This window comes from Schistocerca gregaria, chromosome 5, assembly GCF_023897955.1.
Source record: "Schistocerca gregaria isolate iqSchGreg1 chromosome 5, iqSchGreg1.2, whole genome shotgun sequence".
Taxonomy (NCBI): domain Eukaryota; kingdom Metazoa; phylum Arthropoda; class Insecta; order Orthoptera; family Acrididae; genus Schistocerca; species Schistocerca gregaria.
In genome coordinates this window covers 233,759,337-233,780,841 of record NC_064924.1, presented here as the reverse complement: position 1 = coordinate 233,780,841, position 21,505 = coordinate 233,759,337, and the positions used below count along the sequence as shown (strand labels likewise).

The following is a 21,505-nucleotide window of genomic DNA, read 5'->3' as shown; positions in this document are numbered from 1 at the left end:
TGCCAGCCACTTAAGTGTGGATTGCAGAGTAACCATGTAGATGTAGATGTATCAAGGTCAATCACTCTTTGCAGTCTGCTCATATTATTGTGCGGCTGAAAAGAAAGTGACTGTTGCTGTGGCACGCCAGCTTGTGCAGAAAATTTTATGACATTGTGTACTTCCTGATGTAAACTGTTCACTTACCTATGTAGCGAACTGTTATGTGCACCAAGCTGGTTTAATGTTTGCTGCATGTACTGATATTCTTGAGATTCGGTGAACGGAATGAGAGCTATGTCGTCTGATTTATTTTAGATTTGAGTTTCAGGTGTTTCTAATCTTGCCGACAGCTCATCGTATCTTTCCACGAGCGTAAGAACGTGTGCGGAATTGTTGGAGTCTATAGTTTGCGTGTAGTTTTGTTAATCTTTTTCAAATCCAGTTGAATTGTGTCTGGGTCCTGCACTAGCTGTATTTGTTCAAACGAGAGCTTAACGACTCAGGACACTGTGCACTTCAGGACAGTCTGTGCACTTTTCTTCAGATTGCTGGTTTCGTGTGTCAACAGTGGTTTTGAAATCAGTTACATCTGTCGGTATTTGGTTCTGTGATTGTCTTACTCTGTTAACCTCGTCTGGTTTCGTGTGTCAACAGTGGTTTTGAAATCAGTTACATCTGTCGGTATTTGGTTCTGTGATTGTCTTACCCTGTTAACCTCGTCTGTAACGCAATTCATAGTAGCGTCAACATGGGTTGTACGATTAGTGAACAACTGCTGTTCTGTATCCTGTCTCTGTACTTCTAATGACTGTAAAAACTGATTATTTTCCTCTGAGTGCTCACAGAGAAAGTCTGAAGCGATTTTCTGAGGTCTCAGTGTGAACTTTAAAACAAGCATCTAACCGATTGACTTTTTGATCTATTCTGTCAAAACGAATTGGATTTCTTCTGTAAGCATTTTGTAGCTTTCACTACACCGACGTCTTAAAGTATTAATGTTATATCTTAAAGGTTTGGTATTGTCTGCAAATTGCCCGGCTAGGCTTCAGTTTTATCGGAAAGTCGTTTTTCCCCGGTCTTAACGTTTGTATCTACCTGTTTGATATGGTTATCAGTCGTTTCTGTGTACGATTTAAGCTCGTGATGTATGCTGGGAAATTGTTCGTTGAACTCCGTGAAGTCACCTTGTTTTTCTCACATGCTGGAAAATTCTTCATTTTGTTTTTTTTTTTCGTACGCTAGAAAGTTGTGCATTGAACTGAGTATTCATATTAACCATCATTTGCATGAAATTTTGAATCATCGCTTCCGTATTCTTTTCAACTGATACGTCGGGTGTTACCTGTATTGTAATTTGTGGTGCGGAGACATCATCTACAACCATGGACGTCTCATTTGCTGATTTATCTGCATAATAGCTGCTAATAGAATCCGACGGATTTTTCAAAACAGTCTGAGTACTTGGCGCTACTGTGTCCTCTGACATAGGCTACTGTTGGTATTCAGATTGCTGTGCTAGAATTGGGAATTTGAGTGACCTGATTTGGTAAATAATCCTGTTCTGACACCTGTACGTTAGCAATGACTAGCTCAGTGTCACCCACTATATCGGAATCGGCAGTCTGACCGGATGAGAAATTGGTTGAAATAATACTGTCAGTTAACTGTTCAGTATTTCAGGAAATGGAACTCACGTTATCTGTGGTGCTTGGTAACTGTTGCACCACAGAGTGGTTACTATCATTCTCAACTTTGTTGTCAATAATAGGAAAATCGTCTATTTAGGTATCTCTAATTGTCAGTTTACGCGCTGGAACCTTGACACTTTTGCGTGGCATCGTAAATCAAATACGGATTACAAATCCAACGACAAAAATTGTACAATCAAATCAATGGAAAAAACAAGGAGCATAAGAATGCCGATGAAATGTGGAAAAATATTGTACAGTTTAGTATATTGGGTTGCGCCAAAAAAAATCTGACTAGTATTATCGCTACAGAGTGGTTGAGGGAACAGAATATATATACCTGAATATTTTCATAAAAAAAGATGTCACAAAGCGAATGACTGGCCAAGTGTAACGTTATTTCCAAAAAAATAGGCTTAAAGTTTACGTTAAATGAACGTCTGAGCTGTGGAATCGACACATAACTCGAATTATCGTGTAGCGTGTTGTAACTGCAAGTGGTCTGCGTACTTCGTGTTACTGTTAGCAAAAATTTTATACACATTGATTGGGCAATGCAACTCCCAATGGCAATAAAGAGATACAGTCACTGCAAAATACATTCAACCTCTTAGACACTGAATCCTCTGGCCCTGTTCAAAAATGATAACTTTGGTGCCTGTGCACATAACAAATAAATTAAATTGTCTTACCTCTAAAGCAGCGACAATGGAACGCCATATATTCTGGTCTCAAAAAAAAAAAAATGTTACGCTAGCTACTGCCTCAACAATGTGCAATGCAGGCTGTGAAATTGCACATGAAACTGTTTTGCCTGATAAATGAAAACATTTATGATAATTCCAACCTCTTTGAAAAACATATGACTTGGACAGGGGGCGGTACTGATTGTAGTGAATTACTAACACTGAGTTTTATAAGCAAAATCATATTGCAAGTTACGTTTGTCTTTTCAAAATATTTGACAGTGGAATTTGGTCAGAAAAACTACATCATATTTATAGATTGATTCACGAACAATGAGATTTATACAGCAAGTGTTATCTTATCTCACTAAATCAGCAAAAATGCAAATCACGGAATTACATTATTAACAAATCTTAAAATCATTGCAAAAGTGAAATATTTAACAAGCCTTTTTATCAAAACAGTTTATGTACGTTCTGGGGTTACTCAACAATCACAAATTATCAGCCAGCTCATCTATACTAATGCGCTGTCAAAACAAAAATCATAATTATTTAACATCTTTACCTTGCTTGCATGAACACTTCTGCTTCCAGATTCAACATATTGACATACCTAAATTAATATAACACTTGGTGGCTTCACACAGCACACCACAAAAACTGCCTACTCCACCATCTTTCGCTCACAGACATCTACCTACAAATATGCACCCAGCGCTTTCTTACTCTAACAGTACAATCTCAGACCAGAAGCAGTATCTTTGGGTCTGCGGTCGTACACAGTCAGCGATCCGCATTATAAAATCACAAAATTAATTGATCAATTTATTCGTTGGTATCAGTTTACCCCTTGCTGCCTAGGTAAAGGACCATCGAATGGTGGCAACGCACACTTGTTCATATCTACCGATCAGATAAATTTAAAAAAACGCAATGTGTTGAAATTCAGATTTCGGCTGAAGATATGCCATTGCGTTGGGATATTAGTTTCTCCCTCACTCGTTAAACTGGCACCACAACAGGCTACCCAACATTGCCGCCAGAAATTATAGCCGGCATGCAGCCCCGAAGCCGTAGAAACTGTCTTCACCGTCAGTACCCTTAAACTTGGTTATATGGACGCTTTTTCCTAGGAGGTGCACGCTAGGATTTTTCAAAACCACACAGAGATGCTCTGCGACCCACTAGTAACCGGAGTCGAGCGAGACAGGAGCGCACTGACCGACGGTGTCAACGGGCAACCTGCTTGTACAGCGCAGACACACACAGCAGGGACGACTGACGACACAGGCCACACGACGCAATACCAATATCAGGGAGCAAAACCAAATCGGATACCAAGACGTAGAAAATATCAGCGACGAGAGCAACGATGAATAGACAACGATCACGAGCGCTGTTGGAACACGACCACAGACTGAGATTTTTTTTCTTTTTTTGTGGTAAGCTGAGGTACAGCGTCACCGGTAGAGAATCTGATTCCTCAAGGATGGTGAAAGGAATAGGGTGGCGGTGCCAGTGCCAGAGTGGCGTGGTGCCAATGTTTTGTGAGCCAGTGACTGTGTCGCACATCCACTTTGTCATAGAGAAGCCTTGCCTTTCAGAGTTATCATGTTCGTTTCCTCGTAGAGGGTAGCTACCCTTGTGAGGGGAGGAGCATGCAGGCTCCACTTAAGCACTTTATCCTGCAGCAGCTGGAGGGTGTACATCTGGTAGTACCTAATCGTGGGCCACACAGTGGAGCCATAGGTGAGGGAAGGGTGGACAACCATCCGGTACAGTCGGAGCTTGGTTTCTAGGTTCAGTTCCCTGCTGTTGAACATATGGTACAAAGCTTTTACAGCTTCTGTCCATTTTGGAAGACGTATTCTGCATATCGATGGAATAGCACTTTTTATCCATCTGGACACCTAGATATTTGGTATTAGGGGACCATGGGAGCTATACGCCTTTAATAGTGATGTTGTGCAGGAGGATTGGGCGCCATTTGCTGAAGTAGACTGTCGTAGCTTTAGCTGAATTGAGGGCAATCGTGTTTGAACGAAACCAAGCCACTGTCGCTCCAACCTGCCGCTGAAGACACGCAGTGAGATGGTCTGTGTTGCGACCGGTTGTACAGAGCGCCGTATCATCGGCATAATCCGCAAGGTGGCACTGTGGAATGACTGGTATATCATTAGTTTAAGGGGAGGGGAGACAGAGCCTTGAGGGGTACCCATCGACATGTGACGTGAGCTTGAGAATTTTCCTTGCTGAGTAACCAAGAAGATTCTTTCACGGAGGAAATTATCCAAGATCTTGACATCGATGTCGGGGATGGTCGTCTGTATCAGCACCGTGTACATAAGATTGTCCTGCCAAATCTTGTCTTACGCGTTTTGCAGGTCCAGGAAAACCGCTGGCGTCGACGTGGTGGAGTTTAAGCTCTTTCTGACATGTTCATTGATCCAAAGAACTTAGAGTTCGGCTGACAGGTGGAAAGCCAAACCCAAATGTTCTGGACGGCTTTCCCAGCCACTGCCTGAGCCTGGGAAATACGGTGGATGATAAAAGATTCTAGAGCCTTTGCCATGGTATTCAGAAGGCTAACGGCCTTTTGATAGCAGTGAACGTAGGGTCCTTCGAAGGCCTGGGGATGGCAACCAGTTTGGCCTGCTTCCACTGTGTGGGGGGGAGGGGGGGGGGAAGGTCCCATTGTGAGACAGCGGTTCAGGATGCTGGTAAATAAGAGCAGTGGCTTGCGTGGGTGCCGGCGGAGGTGTTCGTTTAAGATGACATACATCCAAACCTGGAGCCGACTGACAACGCTTCCGCCAGACGATCCGTTGGATTTCCGCCGGAGACGTAAGGTGAGCTACAGTCAGAGGTGGTCTTTGTCTGAAAGCGGTCTGAGCCTCTGTGGCTATTTCGGTTGTTTTAATTACGAAGTTACACCCCTTGCACTCTGAGCAGCCGGTACGATTATTACAAAACAGACTTAGCAAGTTTTGTCACGCTGTGTCTGTTTTTGAGTTCGTTTTCGTTTGCACCCATAATCTATGGGTAGATCTGTGACTAATAATCAAAACGTCCTCGATCTCTGGTTCGAATTCCATTACCGCTTAAATTGTGAATAATAATCAGCATTGATGTCTGAAGACTTCCGGCGCAAGAAGTCTCCCTCATCGTCCTGCCAACGGTTTCGTCACAGGGGGGGAGGGGGGGGAGGTGGGGGGAGCGAACAGGGGTTCAGGGCACACTGTTGCCCTTCGGGTGAGGAACTGCCCCTAAAGGCGGAAGAATATGCAATGATCAACGACTTGAGGTTGCAGGAGGCAATAGAATCCACTGCATTAAACACACGTATTGTGTATTCACAGAACATGTGGCCTGAAACTGAAAAGGTGTCATAATGATTTCTCCATCGACAAAAGATCCCAGCATAATTCAACAATTCGGATCTCTGGGAGGGGGCTACCAAGGGGGAGTTGGCCATGAGAGAAAGATTGAACAAACAACGAAAAAATAATATTCTACGAGTCAGGGCCTGGAATGTCAGAAGCTTGAATGTGATAGGGAAAAGAGAAAATCTGTAAAGGGAAATGCATGGGTTTAGTTTAGATAACAGGGGGTGGAGGATCAGGGAAGTGAAATGGAAAGAAGACAAGGGTTTCTGGCCAGATGAGTACAGAATAATATCAACAGCAGCAGAATGTGATGTAAAGGGGGTAGGATTCGTTACAAATAGGAAGGTAGGATAGAGAGAGCGTTACTGTAAGCAGTTAAGTGATAAGGCTGTTTTCAGAATCGACAGAAAACCAACACTGACAACGATAATCCAGGTATATATGCCTAAGTCGTAAGCTGAAGATGAAGAGAGAGAGAAAGTATATGAAGATATTGAACGGGTAACGAAGTACGTAAAGAGGGATGAAAATGTAATTTTCATGGGGGAGTGGAATGCAGTTAAAGGGGAAGGAGTAGAAGAAAATGTTGCAGGATAATATGGGCTTGGGACAAAGAATGAAACAGGCGGAAGACTAATTGAGTTCTTTAATAAATTTCAGCTGGTGATAGCTACTACTCTGTTCAAAACGCACAAGAGGGGGAGGTAGATTTGGAAAAGGCCAGGTGACACGGAAAGATTTCAGGTACATTAAATCATGATCAGACAGAGATTTCGAAATCAGATACTGGATTGTAAGGCGTACCCAGGAGCAGATGAACACTTCACATCATAATTTAGTACTGTTAAAGAGGACGAAGGAAGAATCAATACGCAAAAAAGAATGATACAGAAGTACTAAGGAATGACGAGATAAGTTTGAAGTTCTCTAATGCAGTAGATACGGTAGGCAGCACAGTTGAAAAGGAATTGACGTCTCTAAAAAGGGCAATTACCAAGTTGGAAAGAAAAACATAGGTACGAAAAAGATAACTGCGAAGAAGCCATGGATAATAGAAGAAATACCTCAGTTGATCGATGAAAGAAGGAAGTACAAAAATGTTTAGGGAAATTCAAGAACACAGAAGTAGAAGTCGCGAGGAGTGAAGTAGCTAGGAAATGCAGGGAATCTAAGACGAAATGGGTGCATGAAAAATGTGAAGAAATCGAAAGAGACATGATTACTGGAAGGACAGATTCAGCACATAGTAATGTCAAAACAAAATTCGGTAAAATTAAAAGCAAGGGTGCTAACATTAAGAGTGCAACCGGAATCCTACTTTTAAATGCACGGGAGAGAACAGATAGGTGGAAAGAGAACATTAAAGGCTGTGTAAGGGGGAAGTACTGTCTGATGTGATAAAAGAAGAAAATGGAGTCTATTTAGAAGCGATAGGGAATCCAGTATTACAATCAGGATTTAGAAAAGCTTTGGAGGATTTAATATAAAGTAAGGCAGAAGGAACTGATCACATTCCATCAGAATTTCGAAACTCGTTGAGGGAAATGAGAACAGAACGGCTATTTAAGTTGGTGTGTAGAATGTTAGAGTCTGGCGATACACCATCTGACTTCCGGATCAACCACATAATACCGAAAACTGAAAGAGATGAAAAGTGCGAGAATTATTGCATAACCATCTTAACAGCTCAAGTATCCAAGTTGCTCGCAAGAATAATATACAGAAGAATGGTAAAAAAAATCGAGGATGTGTTAGATGACGATCAATTTGACTTTAGGAAAGGGAAAGTCACCAGAGAGACAAAACTGATGCAGCGGTTGATAATGGAAGCAAGACTAAAGAAAAATCAGGACAAGTTGATAGGATCTGTCGATCTGAAAAAGGCGTTAGACAACGTCAAATTGTGCAAGATGCTCTAAATTCTGAGTAAAATAAGGGTAAACATTAGGGGGAGTGATAATCTACAAATGTACAAGAGCCAAGAGGGAATAATAAGTATGGAAGACCAAGAATAAACTGTTTGGATAAAAAAATAGTGGAAGACAGGAATTCAGTCCTCTTCCCCTATTATTCAGTCTATACATCGAAGGAGCAGCGACGGAAATAAAGGTTCGGGAGTAGAATTAAAATTCAAGATGAAATGATATCAGTGTTACAATTCGCTGACGATATTCCTATCCTCAGTGAATGTGAAAAATTGCAGGATGTGTTGAACTGAATGAACAGTCTAAAGAGTACAGAATGTGGATTGAGAATAAATCGAAGAAAGGCGAAAGTAATGAGAAGTAGCAGAAATGAGAACAACGAGAAACTTATCAGGATTGGAGATCACGAAGTAGATGAAGTTAAGGAATTCTATTACCTAGGCAGCAAAATAACGAGTGACGGACGGAGCAAGGAGGACAGCAAAAGCGGATTAATACTATCAAAAAGTACATTCCTGGCCAAGAGAAGTCTACTAGTATCAAACATAGGCCTTAATTTGAGGAAAAACTTTCTGGACATGTATGTTTGGAACACGGCATTGTGTGGTTGTGACACAAGGACTGTGAGAAAACCGGAACAGAAGAGAATCTAAGCATTTGAGATGTGATGCTACAGACGTATATTGAAAATTAGGTGGATTAAAGAGACAAGGAACGAAGAGGCTCAGCGCAGAATCGGAGAGGAAAGGAATACGTGAAAATACTGACAAGAAGAAGGGACTGGGTGATAGGACACCGGTTAAGGCATCAAGGAATAACTTTCATGGTACTAGAAGGAATTGTACAGGGTAAAAACTGCAGAGGAAGCTAGAGATTGGAATACATCCAGCGAATAATTGAGGACGTACGTTGCAAGTGCCACTCTGGGGTGAAGGTTGGTAAGGGGGAGAAACTCGTGGTGGGCCGTATCAAATCCGTCTCCTCATGGCTAATCACATTTCTTGTTATTTAGGTCCCAGAGTCCATCACAGTTCTCCAAATACCCCTTTCTAGGGACTGGACTGGCCGTCTTCATACACGGGTCGCTACTGTTTCTTGAAGACCTTATCACTGGGAATTGCTTTAATTTCACGCCAAAACCGAAACACGAGTGACAACGACCACCGAACGAAACTCCAGCCGGGAGAATTTGCGTCCGCGCGCCACGAGTTGCTGTCTGTAAACTGGTCGTAAGTTGTGTACCAAAAATGAGCAGCACAGAGACAGAAGTGACCTTACTTGTTTACCGACTTTTTCCATTCTGTCTCGTTTTACTTTGACTGCCCTTTATACAAAAAGCCAAGTGGAAATGTAATTGTCCTTTAATGGTGACACAACACACAAAATAATGTGGTACAGAAACAATTCGACGTTTCATATGCAGCGATATTCCCGAAGTTTTATACTTGTGACTGTACAGCACCAACAGTGTACCTCTGCGAGCGTGGGCCACCGTTCCATCAGCGCGTGGCGTCGGCGGTGGGGGCTGGCGGCGGCGCGGTCTCTGCCGCTCACCGCTGACCCACATAGGACAGGTACTTATCCCAGAGAGCCGCGCGGCCGCAGGCTCAGTCCTACCACGGCCGCTCGCCAGTCAGGAAGGAAGGAAGGAAGGAAGGAAGAGCGGCGGAAGCTACTGAACCAGCCACAGCAGAGCCGCCCGGCCGCGCGCGGGCTCCACTCACAGACTGCACACCACGATGTCCCGCACACACGGGCTGTCCGCTATGCGCCGGATGCTGCTGCCGCTACTGTTGCTGATCGTCTACTGTCTCACGTGCTCCGCGGGGAACACCGAGTTCGCCCAAGTTCCACAGGTAAGCAGCCACGAGGTTCCATTGTTCTCCAGAAATTTTCTTGCCTGGAGATTCGTCAGAAAATAACGCGGTATCGTGTACACGCTACGTAACAATGGTTTCTCTGTGCGTCTTTTCAACATCGAGAACGTGTTTATGTGGAAGCATACTAAAGACATTCTCAGGTGAAACTGAAAGGTCGTCGTCACAGAACACAGTGAAAATTTCGTAGTTTGCTCCCTGTGACCACTTCTACATCAACACCTGCGCTCAACGTGTGTCTTGTGAGAAAGGCGATTTTGTGTACATGCAGTGTTCGTCGCCCCTTCCTGTCCGATTCGTGTGTCGATAAACCTATGTGGAAGGCCAAATTTCTGTACGCCTACCTTCATCATCATTCCATCATGATACAAACAGCTTTCTCTACATTCAGAATTACACGGATCATGGAGAATCCTTAACAGAATTTGTTCGCAACGGCAACCAACTTTTGGTAACGAACATTTCAAGAACTGCAATATCTTGGATGGGAAATGTATTCGAAGCAACCGTTAGTGAACTGTACCGTCACAGTGCGGCATGTCGGTGGCCCCTTCAATCAGTTTTTATATAATCGGACATTTTGAGCAATATCTTAAATGAAACTTCCTGGCAGATTAAAACTGTGTGCCGGACCGAGACTCGAACTCGGGACCTGTGAGGACGGGGCGTGAGTCGTGCTTGGGTAGCTCAGTTGGTAGAGCACTTGCCCGCGAAAGGCAAAGCTCCCGAGTTCGAGTCCCGGTCCGGCACACAGTTTTAATCTGCCAGGAAGTTTCATATCAGCGCACACTCCGCTGCAGAGTAAAAATCTCATTCTGGGAACGCCTTAAATATTTCTTACATGGACAACAATCTGATTGGAAGCAGTAAACCCTAACCGATCTTACTGACTGGCATCTGTCGATAAAATTGAGTTCATACATACAACCACCCGTTTGGGATGTGCACAGTGTATCGAAATGGACGATACTCGTGCATCTCCTCTTTCCGTTAAAGTAAGGATAAAATCAAATATACCAACATGGCTCCGGAAAAAAAATCCATGTTATGAGAGTGCCCTGCCCATTATGTATCACGCCCTCCTCTTGCTACACCTTACGGATGGTTAACAAAATGTCACACAAAATTTTTTAAAGTGAATATCTAAAGCTGAATATAGACTGCAGCACGCCGAATACAGCCAGGGTAGTGCGTTCAGTGTCGTCCATTCTTAACCGGCGCACCAACAGCTAGAGGCGCCTACAACTTACAAATGGTGTGCCAAGCGTCCATTTGACTTTTTTAAGGTCAGTCTTCTCTTTAGTTTGATGCAACCTGCCACGAATTCGTCTCCTGTCCCAACTTCATCTCAGAGAAGTGTCTCAGAGTAGTGCTTTCACTTAAACTCAGAGAAAGAAGATCTTTTTCGTTAATGTCAGCTGAATGCTGATACTACCTCGCCTACCAGCCGATCAGTCTAGTTCGCTGTAAGGCATAATGGAGCACACACATTTAAATGTATGAATTAAATCATTCCATTAAGTGTAAGCGCTCTGGTAGGTGACAGTGGTGACACATTCGACTCACATTCGGGAGGACGGGCTTGAAATCACTACACGATCATCTGGATTCTGGTTTTTCGTTTTCCTAAATCATTTAAAACAAATCCTGGTACGAGTTCTTTAAAAAGGATACGGCTGAATTTTTGAAACGTCTCTAGCGTCCTCGTTGCTGTCGACTATAAGCTAATCTCTAATTTCATTAATATAAATGGCATATAACACCGAAGTCAACGGGTTTTCCAAGAAACGCTCGTAACTTTTCATGTAAACTTGTATAAAACCGCCAATGTAATTGGCTGTCTCAAAACTCTGAAAGTATTTCCAAACTTGTGTTTATACGGCCTCACCTGCTTACTTTTGCGTGAAGACTCTGATCCCTTATAACTGAAGCATTACTCATACTTCTGATACGCCCTGTATATGCCACTGGGAGCATACAGAGTATGTACTTCGACCATCTTTGTCGATGTATCAGCGGAAAATGTGACGCCTCATATCTCACGTTATATCTCAGCTCACTGTGGTAGTACTAATTTAGCGTATAGTACCGTGGTGACTTCGAGGGCAAGTGCTAGTCAAAAGACCCGAAGGTTCTCGATTCGTTCCTCTGTCAGTTGTTTCGTTCTTTCTGTCGGTTAACACGAGCTTAGAGTATGGGGGTGGTTTGTGTAGGCGAAATATGCCAATTGATATAGTGCGTAATAGTGTACAGTAAATTACAAATTTCCTGTTATTGACTGCTTGGCTGAATTATTAAGTCTGAATAAGTTTATATTTGATCTGCAGTAAGACACTGGTTTTTTCTTACCAATCTTTAAGCAGGTTACTACTTGGTTTCTGTGATTTGCTGTTTCCGCAGCTAATAGTACACTCCACAACCCATGTGTGGTGCACGGTAAATTCTGTTTGCCGTTTTTAGACAGTAAGGTGTAGGACGACTAAGTAAACACGACCGTCTCAGCACGCGTTGTCTCTTGTTTTTCCCTTTTCGATTTCAACTGAAAAATGGGATAAGAATTTAAAATTTTGTTATTATGTTTTCTACAGTAATGAAATTGTTTTTCGTCTCCCAATCCATCGGCTAATATCAGAAGGAACTCTGTCATTAAATAAATAGTTGTGCTGCTCAAAGTGTAGTTAAGAATTCATTTGACTTACATTCTAAAACTACGTATTGTCTACGTTAGTAGCTATCTCGAAATTAGAACCTATTCTAATTTTCTTTCTGTTCAAATGTGTGTGAATTCCTAAGGTACCAAATTGCTGAGCTCGTCGGGCCCTAGACTTACACACTACTTAAACTAACTTACGCTAAGAACAACACACACACCCATGACCGAGGGAGGACTCGAACCAGAGTCTTGTGAACAACATAGCGACGCCGTCACTTACCGGGAACCGTTATAGTGAAGAGTTTCGTCATTTTTTCAATACTTAGTACCGGTCGTGGTTAATGATCCATACCGTAACAGGCAAAGTGCGCGAAAACTGCTCGGATCAGGAAGTTTTCTTCACACAACCGGTCTTTTGCCTCTGCGGCAATCAATCAGCGTCTGTGTTTGTCCTCCGTTTGCAAGGTCGTATTTCTGAATGCGGTTTGTCATGAGTTGAATGCTGCGTACGTCAACGCTTTCTTGTTCAGGAAAAAAGACCGTTACGACCACCAGTGGCCCGCCTACGTGCCTGGCCCGTCAGCGAATCTGATTGCAATGCGAAAGACCTGGAAGTAATACCCCACAGTACCATAGATTTTCCTTGATATAGCAACTACAGTAGGGTGTACTGAACCTCGTAAGGCCAACTGAGGAGCTGCTTGAATGAGAAGTAGCTGTTCCAAGGTGTGGGAAGCTAGCAGCGGCCAGACGATGTGACATTGGCCTTTCGGTCTCATCTGGTCTTCGAGATCTGATGGTGGAATTGCTGTATTTATTACATACAACTACCGTAAGAAACGAAAATAAGGCAATTATCGTCTAGAACATGGATGGGGAACTGGTGAGCAGCGGAAAAAGTTCGTGGGCGGAGAGAGGCGCTCACACTGTGCTCCGCCAGAAAACATTTGTGGAGATCTCCGCCGACGCTCGGCTCACCTCAGATGTACAGCTCATGGCGCAGACCAGTGGAAGTTTTGCATACTGCGCGCCTTTGAAGCGCCACTTCGCCGCCACTTGATCTGAACTACAAAGAAAAACATGTCACCAGTATGAGTGCGAAGTTATGACCATGTGCTCATCGGCGGGTAGAGAGTGGGGGTGACCGCTGTTTATTGGCGTCAACAGCAGATTACATTAAAGGGATGCGTGGAGAAGTGTGGTAGGAACGTCACACGGAAGTTAAAGAGCCCTCATTCATTTATTTTTACTATCAATATAATTGCCGTCTGAGGTTCAGTATTGTTGTACTGTCTACTGTTTAATAGAAATATTGAACACTACTGATGTCTACCAAAATATTCTCAGCATTGTCAGTATGTACCGAGGTTGGAAGGCCGATTGTTATCGGTTTGTGAAGTCCAGCCATTCTGTTGTCTGCATTTTTCCAGTTTGGCTTCTGAATAATACAGCCGACAAATATTAAGTTCAAGTGATTATGACTTTTGAACTTTTTAGTATGAGCAAAGCAATTGTGGCTTAATTTATTTAGTGTCACTGAAACAACTCACGCCTATGGGATCGTTCAAACGCATTTTTGGACAAGTACTTAAAAATGCTAGCTAACATTGAATTTTGGTGTGTTAATGTCCACTAACGTTCGTCCTTGGTGTGGCCAATTGCTTGTCGACTGCGACTCCCTAGGTCATTGCCATATTTTGTTTTTCTATTCTTTCTCGCTGGCCGCTGTGGCAGAGCGGTTCTAGTCGCTTCAGTCCGGAACTGCGCTGCTCATGGATATGTGTGATGTCCTTAGGTTGGTTAGCTTTACGTAGTGCTATGTCTAGGCGAATGATGACCTCAGATGATAAGTCGCATAGTGCTTAGAGGCATTTGAACCATTTTATTCTTTCTCGTATGAACATTAGCAAATAAGTCTCGTCCATTGTGCTCGTATTAGAACATTGCAACTATTGGAATTACAAGGTAATTCATGATGAATTATCTGCAACCAGTTGCCTTTGTCCCAACGGCCTTGCCGCAGTGGTAACACAGTTTTTCGTCAGATCACTGAAGTGCTTTCGTGCTGGGCTAGGTCTTTTATGGGTGACCTTCCGGCCTGCCGAGCACTGATGGCAAGCGGGGTGCACTCAGCCTTTGTGAGGAAAACTGTGGAGCTACTTGGTTGAGAAGTAGTCGGAAACTGACATACGGCTAGGAGAGCGGTGTGCTGACCACATGTCCCTCCATATCGTCATCCCGTGAAGCCTGTGAGCTGAGGATGACGCGGCGGCCGGCCAGTCCCGTTGGGCCTTCCAAGGCCTATTCGGACGGAGTTAAGTTTTAGTTTAGTTGCCTTTGTAGCTGTTTAATTTACCATGATATTTCATGACACCCGGCATCCCGTCTTCAGATGATTACATTTATTTGTGTGAGGTAAACATTTTTTCTTTAGTAACGGGGTTTCAGAATTTTGCAACGGAAGTTTAAAATAGCTACCGTAAAACCTAAATATACAAAGAATGGAAATTTAGAAATTTGTGGTAAGATCTTGTGGGACCAAACTGCTGAGGTCATCGGTCCCTAAGCTTACACACTACTTTATCTAATTTAAACTAACTAAGGACAACACGCAAACCCATGCCCGAGGGAGGACTCGAACCTCCGACGGAGGGAGTCGCGCATACCGTGACAAGGCCCCTTAGACCACGCGTACAAAGAATGTTCAAGGCGCGTGTATACATGAAAAAGATCTTAAAATGTGAACAAGGAACGCCAGGCTTCTTGAAATATCATGGAAAATTAAACGTCTATAAAAGCACTGGTTGAAGTTAATTCATTATAAATAACATTTAGTTGCAACAGATCTAGTGTTTTAATACGTCTACAACGGACAAGTATTTACTAACGTTAATATGAGAAAGAACAGAAAAACAAAATACGACAAGTAATTAGAAGTAACTTTGGTATATTTGGCCACTGGCAGGTCGTTCGTGTATTCGTAGATAGTAACACATTAAATTTCACACACTATCACGAAGCATTTATCAATATTCATCCAAAAATACTTTTGGTGACTGGACATACATATTCCAATGTTGATTTTAAAAAGTTTAAAAGACAAAATTTATCTAATGAATGTACCCTAAAAAACGTGTGTTTTGACGCATATTTTTTTGGAGTGATTTGTCGGGAAAGGGACGTTACCCAATAAACATTAACCTCCCGGACGTTATATTATGCGCTAGAAGTGAAGCTGTCGCGTCACGCGACGAGGCGGTCCATGATCTCAAATAAATATGTTAATCAGGTCCGAGGGTCAACGAAAGGTTGGCCAGGCCTGAACTAGCACGTGTAGCAAATGATATTGGATATTTTCTCGCTTTGTCTTCCGTTTCGTTTCAAACTAATTAAAATAGCACACATCTATTTTAATATGTTTTGACATTGTTTCCATCGTTTGTAATACGTGGAAACTCTTCACTAGCGAAAATTAATTAACAGTGAAATTTTAATTCACATTGCCCGCATCCAGTGATCAACGTACCGTCAGTTCTCAAGGGAAAAAGTAAATTCTGAACCACTTCGAACACAGGTTAGCCCCTTTTACGCCAGCGTACGTAGCTGTCTGCTTGTACAGGTAAGTTTTCAAAACAGATCAGAAAATAAGAGTCCCGCAATTGATGTTACAATTTATTTCTGATATTAACTTTAATTTGTAGACGTGGTGATCTAGAGGGCAGAGGCCTAGTTACCGTCCCTCCAGAAAGGCCTGAGGGCCCATCAGTCTGCTACGAACTGAATATTGGGGACCTCTCCCGGGGATAAAAGGCGTCTGGGGAAGTGGGACCGCCATCCACCCCTCCTAGTGCCGCGGCGAAGTAAGGCTGCACTCTGCCTGTAGTTAGGCCAATAATCTGGTCACGAGCTTCTGCGACACAATTGACTCCTTAATTTCAGTCTGATTCATCTATGTAAAAAAAAGGTTGATTCTTGGCCCGGATTCCACGAAATCGGAGAGAGCCAACAGGATAGCGGCTACAATAGTGGTGTTAAAATCACTGTGTTTATGGCGGTTTTACTAATTACTGGATAAACTACAAGGTGAAATGACAAATTAGGAAGCAAGTAGTACGTAAGTAATTAATACTAAACGATTTACAGATTCTTAACTCAATGGTGCATTCCATTGCATGGAGAGGTACTGACTGTGCTAACGCACTACAAAAAGTAAGCATGTCGTCCCAGTGTGCAACAAGAATGGCGGATTGGCAGAAGAGAACAAATGTTCAAAGTTTCCCTCAGACACAGTTCTGCCCTGCTACGGTTAACGGACGCATCAAGTGTAGGAGTGAACTGGCGCGCCATCTAGAAACGTAGTACAAAGTTTTAGGCCAAAGTTTAAGTACGTGGGACAATATGTTTCTTGTGTGCAGAGTATCTAAATTGTACGCAGGTTCACTTTTATATTGCGGCGACATATGGATTAAATGCAATATTGCGTCCAGCCGTAGCAAGATGGTGCCAATTGACCAAGGCCGCACAGATGGGGTAATGTCGGCCGGGAAGGAAGGTCATCCCCATCACCAACAAACGCCAGCGTTCAAACAGCTGAAGAACTGGTTCGCAGGTTCTCGAACGACGACCATTTTCACACAGCGGTTCTCGAATGACACTATGATCAAAGGATTTCTGTCGTTGCGGAATCGAATGATCGGCAGAACGTACCGGCCGTTGTTTTCAGAGACTGGGTAACTACGTTGAAATAGTGTCGTGTAACTAAAAATGGCTCTGGGCACTATGGGACTCAACTGCTGTGGTCATCAGTCCCCTAGAAATTAGAACTACTTAAACCTAACTAACCTAAGGACATCACACACATCCATGCCCGAGGCAGGATTCGAAACTGCGACCGTAGCAGACGCACGGTTCCGGATTGCGCGCCTATAACCGCGAGACCACCACGGCCGGCTGTCGTGTAACTGCGACACTTTGAACTGTAGTGCGGAATTCAGTAAAAGCTACTTGACCTGCTGTAATGATGTGTAGCTTACTTTCTGAAGTCCCCTCATACATTCACCTTCATCCTGAAAAACCTGGAAGTGACTCCAATGATTCATTACCCATTACCCTATGTAAGGAGACTTAGGAAACCTGTTGTAAGGAATGGATAGGAAACCTGTTGTAAGGAATGGATAGCATACTAAGCGCATACTGCGCCTTAAGAGTAAATAAAGCTTAAACGAAGTTCTGAAGAGTAGTAAAAAGGAGAATAAAGATTTTCTAAAAATCTAAATTGGAAACGGCACGTTACAGGAAGAAATAAATGAACTCTCCTATCAAGGAAGTGGTACTACACCGATGAGCCGAAACAAGGACATCAAGCAGAGTGGCACAGTAAAAGTAAGATTTATTCAGTAAGAGATCTGTAGATATCAGATCTTGATAAGGAAATCAAACACCGAAAGTGTACGTTCGGAGCACAACACAGAAATGCGGATCATCGCAAATCCGGAGAAGAAAACAGACACGTTTTAAGTTTGTGATGTTATAACTTGAGTGTATACAGAAATAAGAGGCTTAGAAGGGACACGTTAGAGTGACGACTGCTACGCCTAACGGGAATGGTTAACTTGGCAACTGAAGGAACAGCAGAGGACAAAAATGGTAAGGATACCCAATAACTAAAATATTCAAAACAGAAGTGTAGAAATATTGTGTGTAATACTGATGCAATGATAAAGTGATCAGAGCAAGGTTCGAACTGGTGGACAGCACCAAAAGCAACTAAAGGTTGATGGTTTTTAAGGGAAAGTCAGAAGGGCACAGTAACTATATCTCCAATTCACGTCCGTGTCACAACTTCTAGCATCATTTCTACAAAAACTATCACGATCTTTTACGCAGGTTAAAGTATCAAAGCCAAAGTTTTCAGCCCATCGTGGCCCCTTGTTTTAATCTTGAAAGGCTCTTCGAATACTTTTACCTTAAGAGAAAGGATTTGAGAAATGACAAATCTTCCCGAGGCAGGTCTAGAAAGCTAACAGACAGAATGCAAAAGAAAATGCTTCCGTATCTTTTGAGAGATGATAGAGTACATCCAAACGAAACTACTTAACAACAGGCCAGTAACGTTTCGTCATTTCGGAAGATTCCGAAGGCTGTTGTTTTCTAGTTGCAAATGTTACTAGGTTTTACGCTAGTTGTCTGCTTTTAAGAGAACTTGTGGCGAAGGTGTTTTTTCTGTTCATAATCTATGATGACAACTTAAGATCATGTGGCTCTAATTTAAGCAGGTTTCCTACAGGTCAATCAAAACAAAACAAAATTTTATCTAATTTCACAGGGTGGCCTATTCTCGATAGATGCACTTTCTGCTTGCTGAGGTAATTGTTTTAATTCTGTATCGGTAGTAACAAGTATTCAGCATTGTGACAGTTAGCGCCGATATTACTATTTCCCAGGTACTTCTAGCATCATTTCTACAAAAAACTATCACGATCTTTTACGCAGGTTAAAGTATCAAAGCCAAAGATTTCTGCCCATCGTGGCACCTTGTTTTAATCTTGAAAGGCTATATATACAGGTATACATCAATACCCCGGGATCTGCTTTGTGGCATATATGGGAGGGTAATTCTGCTATCACTATCATTTCCCCCATCCCTGTTCCATTCACGAACGCCACTTGCGAAGAACGGCTGACGATGTTTCTCCCAAAATAGTAGTTCAAATGGCTCTGAGCACTATGGGACTTAACTTATGAGGTCATCAGTCCCGTAGAACTTAGAACTGCATAAACCTACCTAACGTAAGGACACCACACACACCCATGCCCGAGGCAGGATTCGAACCTGCGACCGTAGCGGTCGCGCGGTTCCAGACTGTAGCGCCTAGAACCGCTCGGCAGGCATTTCTCCCTAATATCCCTAATTTCTCTTATTTTATAGTCGTGATCATTTCGGAAGACGTACGTGGAAGGAAGTAATATGTTGCTGCACTCTTCTTACAACATGCACACTTGCAATTTCAACAGTAATCGTCTCCGTGATTCGCAACGCCAGTTTTGTAGCTTCCGCCACAGTAGTTTGTTGAGCCTCTACGTAACGCCTTCGCGCCAACTAAACGATGTCGTAACGAATCGCGCCACTTTTCTGTTGATCTCTGCCTCCTCTATTAATTGGTAAAGGTCTCGAGGCTGATGCACAATGCTCCAGAATTTTTTAATAAGTATTTCGGACGACGCTTCTTCCTTAAATGAATTATGTTTCCTCAATGTTCTCCCAGCGAATCTAGCCTGGCGTTTGCTTTTCCTATCATTTGTTTTATGTGGCCATTCCACTTTACGCGTGGTTACTTACAAGCAATTTACAGAAGTTGTGGTTTCCGGTGATTTATCGCCAATAGTGTAATCGTAGAGTAGTTTACGTGCAGTATATTACATTTATTAACGCTCAGGATCAACTTCCAGTCCGTGCAACGTCATCGATACTCTGCATGCCTTCGTGACCTGGCTGGTCTCCTTGTCTTGCAACCTTCCTGAGAGACATCGTATGTGAATAGCCTTATAGAATGCCTTACGTTACGCACTAGATGGTTAATGTGGACTGTAGACACTAATCGTCCAATGACAGTGCAGTCGGGTATTCTGGAAGTTATGGCTACATCTGGAGACTTTGTACCATTAAGAATGACGTCTTGAGTTACACCTGCTAGTACTTTTAGGTCTAGAGAATGCAGCTCAACATGGCTTGCACTCTGCCACTCAGTCTGTCGTCAGCCGTAAGACGTACTACAGCTGATAAACATTGAGAGAATGTGCGTTTGCGGTGGTCTAGCGGTTCTAGGCGCGCAGTCCGGAACCGCGCGACTGCTACGGTCGCAGGTTCGAATCCTGCCTCGGGCATGGATGTGTGTGATGTCCTTAAGTTAGTTAGGTTTAAGTAGTTTTAAGTTATAGGGGACTGATGACCTCAGATGTTAAGTCCCATAGTGCCCACAAGGGAACTTCCCCATCGCGCACCCCTCAGATTTAGTTATAATTTGGAATAGTGGATAGGCCTTTAAAAACTGAACACAGATGAATCCAGAAAACAGGAAGAAGTTGAGTGGAACTATGGAAAAAATAAGCAAAATATACAAACTGAGTAGCCCATGCGCAAGATAAGCAACATCAAGGACGATGCGATCTCAGGAGCGCCGTGGTCCCTTGGTTAGCGTGTGCAACTGTGGAACGAGAGGTCCTTGGTCCAAGTCTTCCCTAGAGTGAAAACTACTTTTTTATTTTCGCAAAGTTATGATCTGTCCATTCGTTCATTGACATCTCTGTTCACTGTAATAATTTTAGTGTCTGTGTTTTGCGACCGCACCGCAAAACCGTGCGATTAGTAGACGAAAGGACCTGCCTCTCCAATGGGAACCGAAAACATTTGATCGCAAGGTCATAGGTCAATCGATTCCTCCACAGAAAAACGGGTCTGATATATTCTATACGACACTGGTGACGGCATGTGCGTCACATGACAGGAATATGTTGTCGATCCACCTAACTTATACACTTGGCGAATGGGTAAGAAGATTCTTCTACCTTGCCCGATTTAGGTTTTCTTGTGGATGTGATAATCACTCCCAAAAAAGTAATGAAAACATAAAGAGTTTGTCACGTGAACTGCAACAGTTTCACAGTCGCACAGTTTTCCCTGTGCTCCTCAAAACATATGCTTTTAACGTTTTCAAATTTTTCGGTTTAGGTGTAGCGTCCCCATACTACGGCGCAGTTACCTCACATAGGACGGAAAGATAATAATTGTCTGAAAATCAACAATTAAACTTTTCACTCGAAGGTAGTTTTCAACCAAGGACCTGTCGGTCGCCAGCTGCTCACGCTAACCACGAGACTACAGCGCTCCTGACATTACAAGTCCTTGATATCGCTTATGATGCACATGGACAACTCAGTTTGTATATTTTGCTTATTTTTTTCATAGTTCCACACAACTTCTTCCTGTTTTCGCGATTTATCTGTGTTCAGTTTTGCAAGGCCTATACACTGTGCCAACTTAGAACTAGATCTGAGGGGGGTGCGATGGGGAGATTCCCTTGTCAGAGCCATTTGAACCATTTTTTTTTTTTTTTTTTTTTGAAGAGGATGACTGGGTGGGTCATCAAAATATTGCACATAAAATGGAAACTAGTCGGCTGAAAACCCAGAAGCACACAGTTAAGAATGTAATACCTTTTGAACCTTACTTTCTTGTGTAAATCAGTTTCCTTTCGTGCATTTTGTTGAAATTCGAAGTTCGCAAAATCAGTTTGTTCCGCACCTTG

The 21,505-nt window shown here is 42.9% G+C and overlaps 1 protein-coding gene across 1 annotated transcript in view; it reads left to right on the top strand.

Moving 5' to 3' along the window:
- Nucleotides 1–9,282: 9,282 nt before the first annotated feature.
- The window catches only part of LOC126272876 (proteoglycan 4), a 293,957-nt gene continuing 281,734 nt past the window's right edge, over nucleotides 9,283–21,505 (top strand). The window contains exon 1 of the mRNA XM_049976101.1: nucleotides 9,283–9,526. Coding sequence (XP_049832058.1) covers nucleotides 9,410–9,526 — 117 coding nt within the window. The 5' untranslated portion in view covers nucleotides 9,283–9,409. The remainder of the gene's footprint in view (nucleotides 9,527–21,505) is intronic.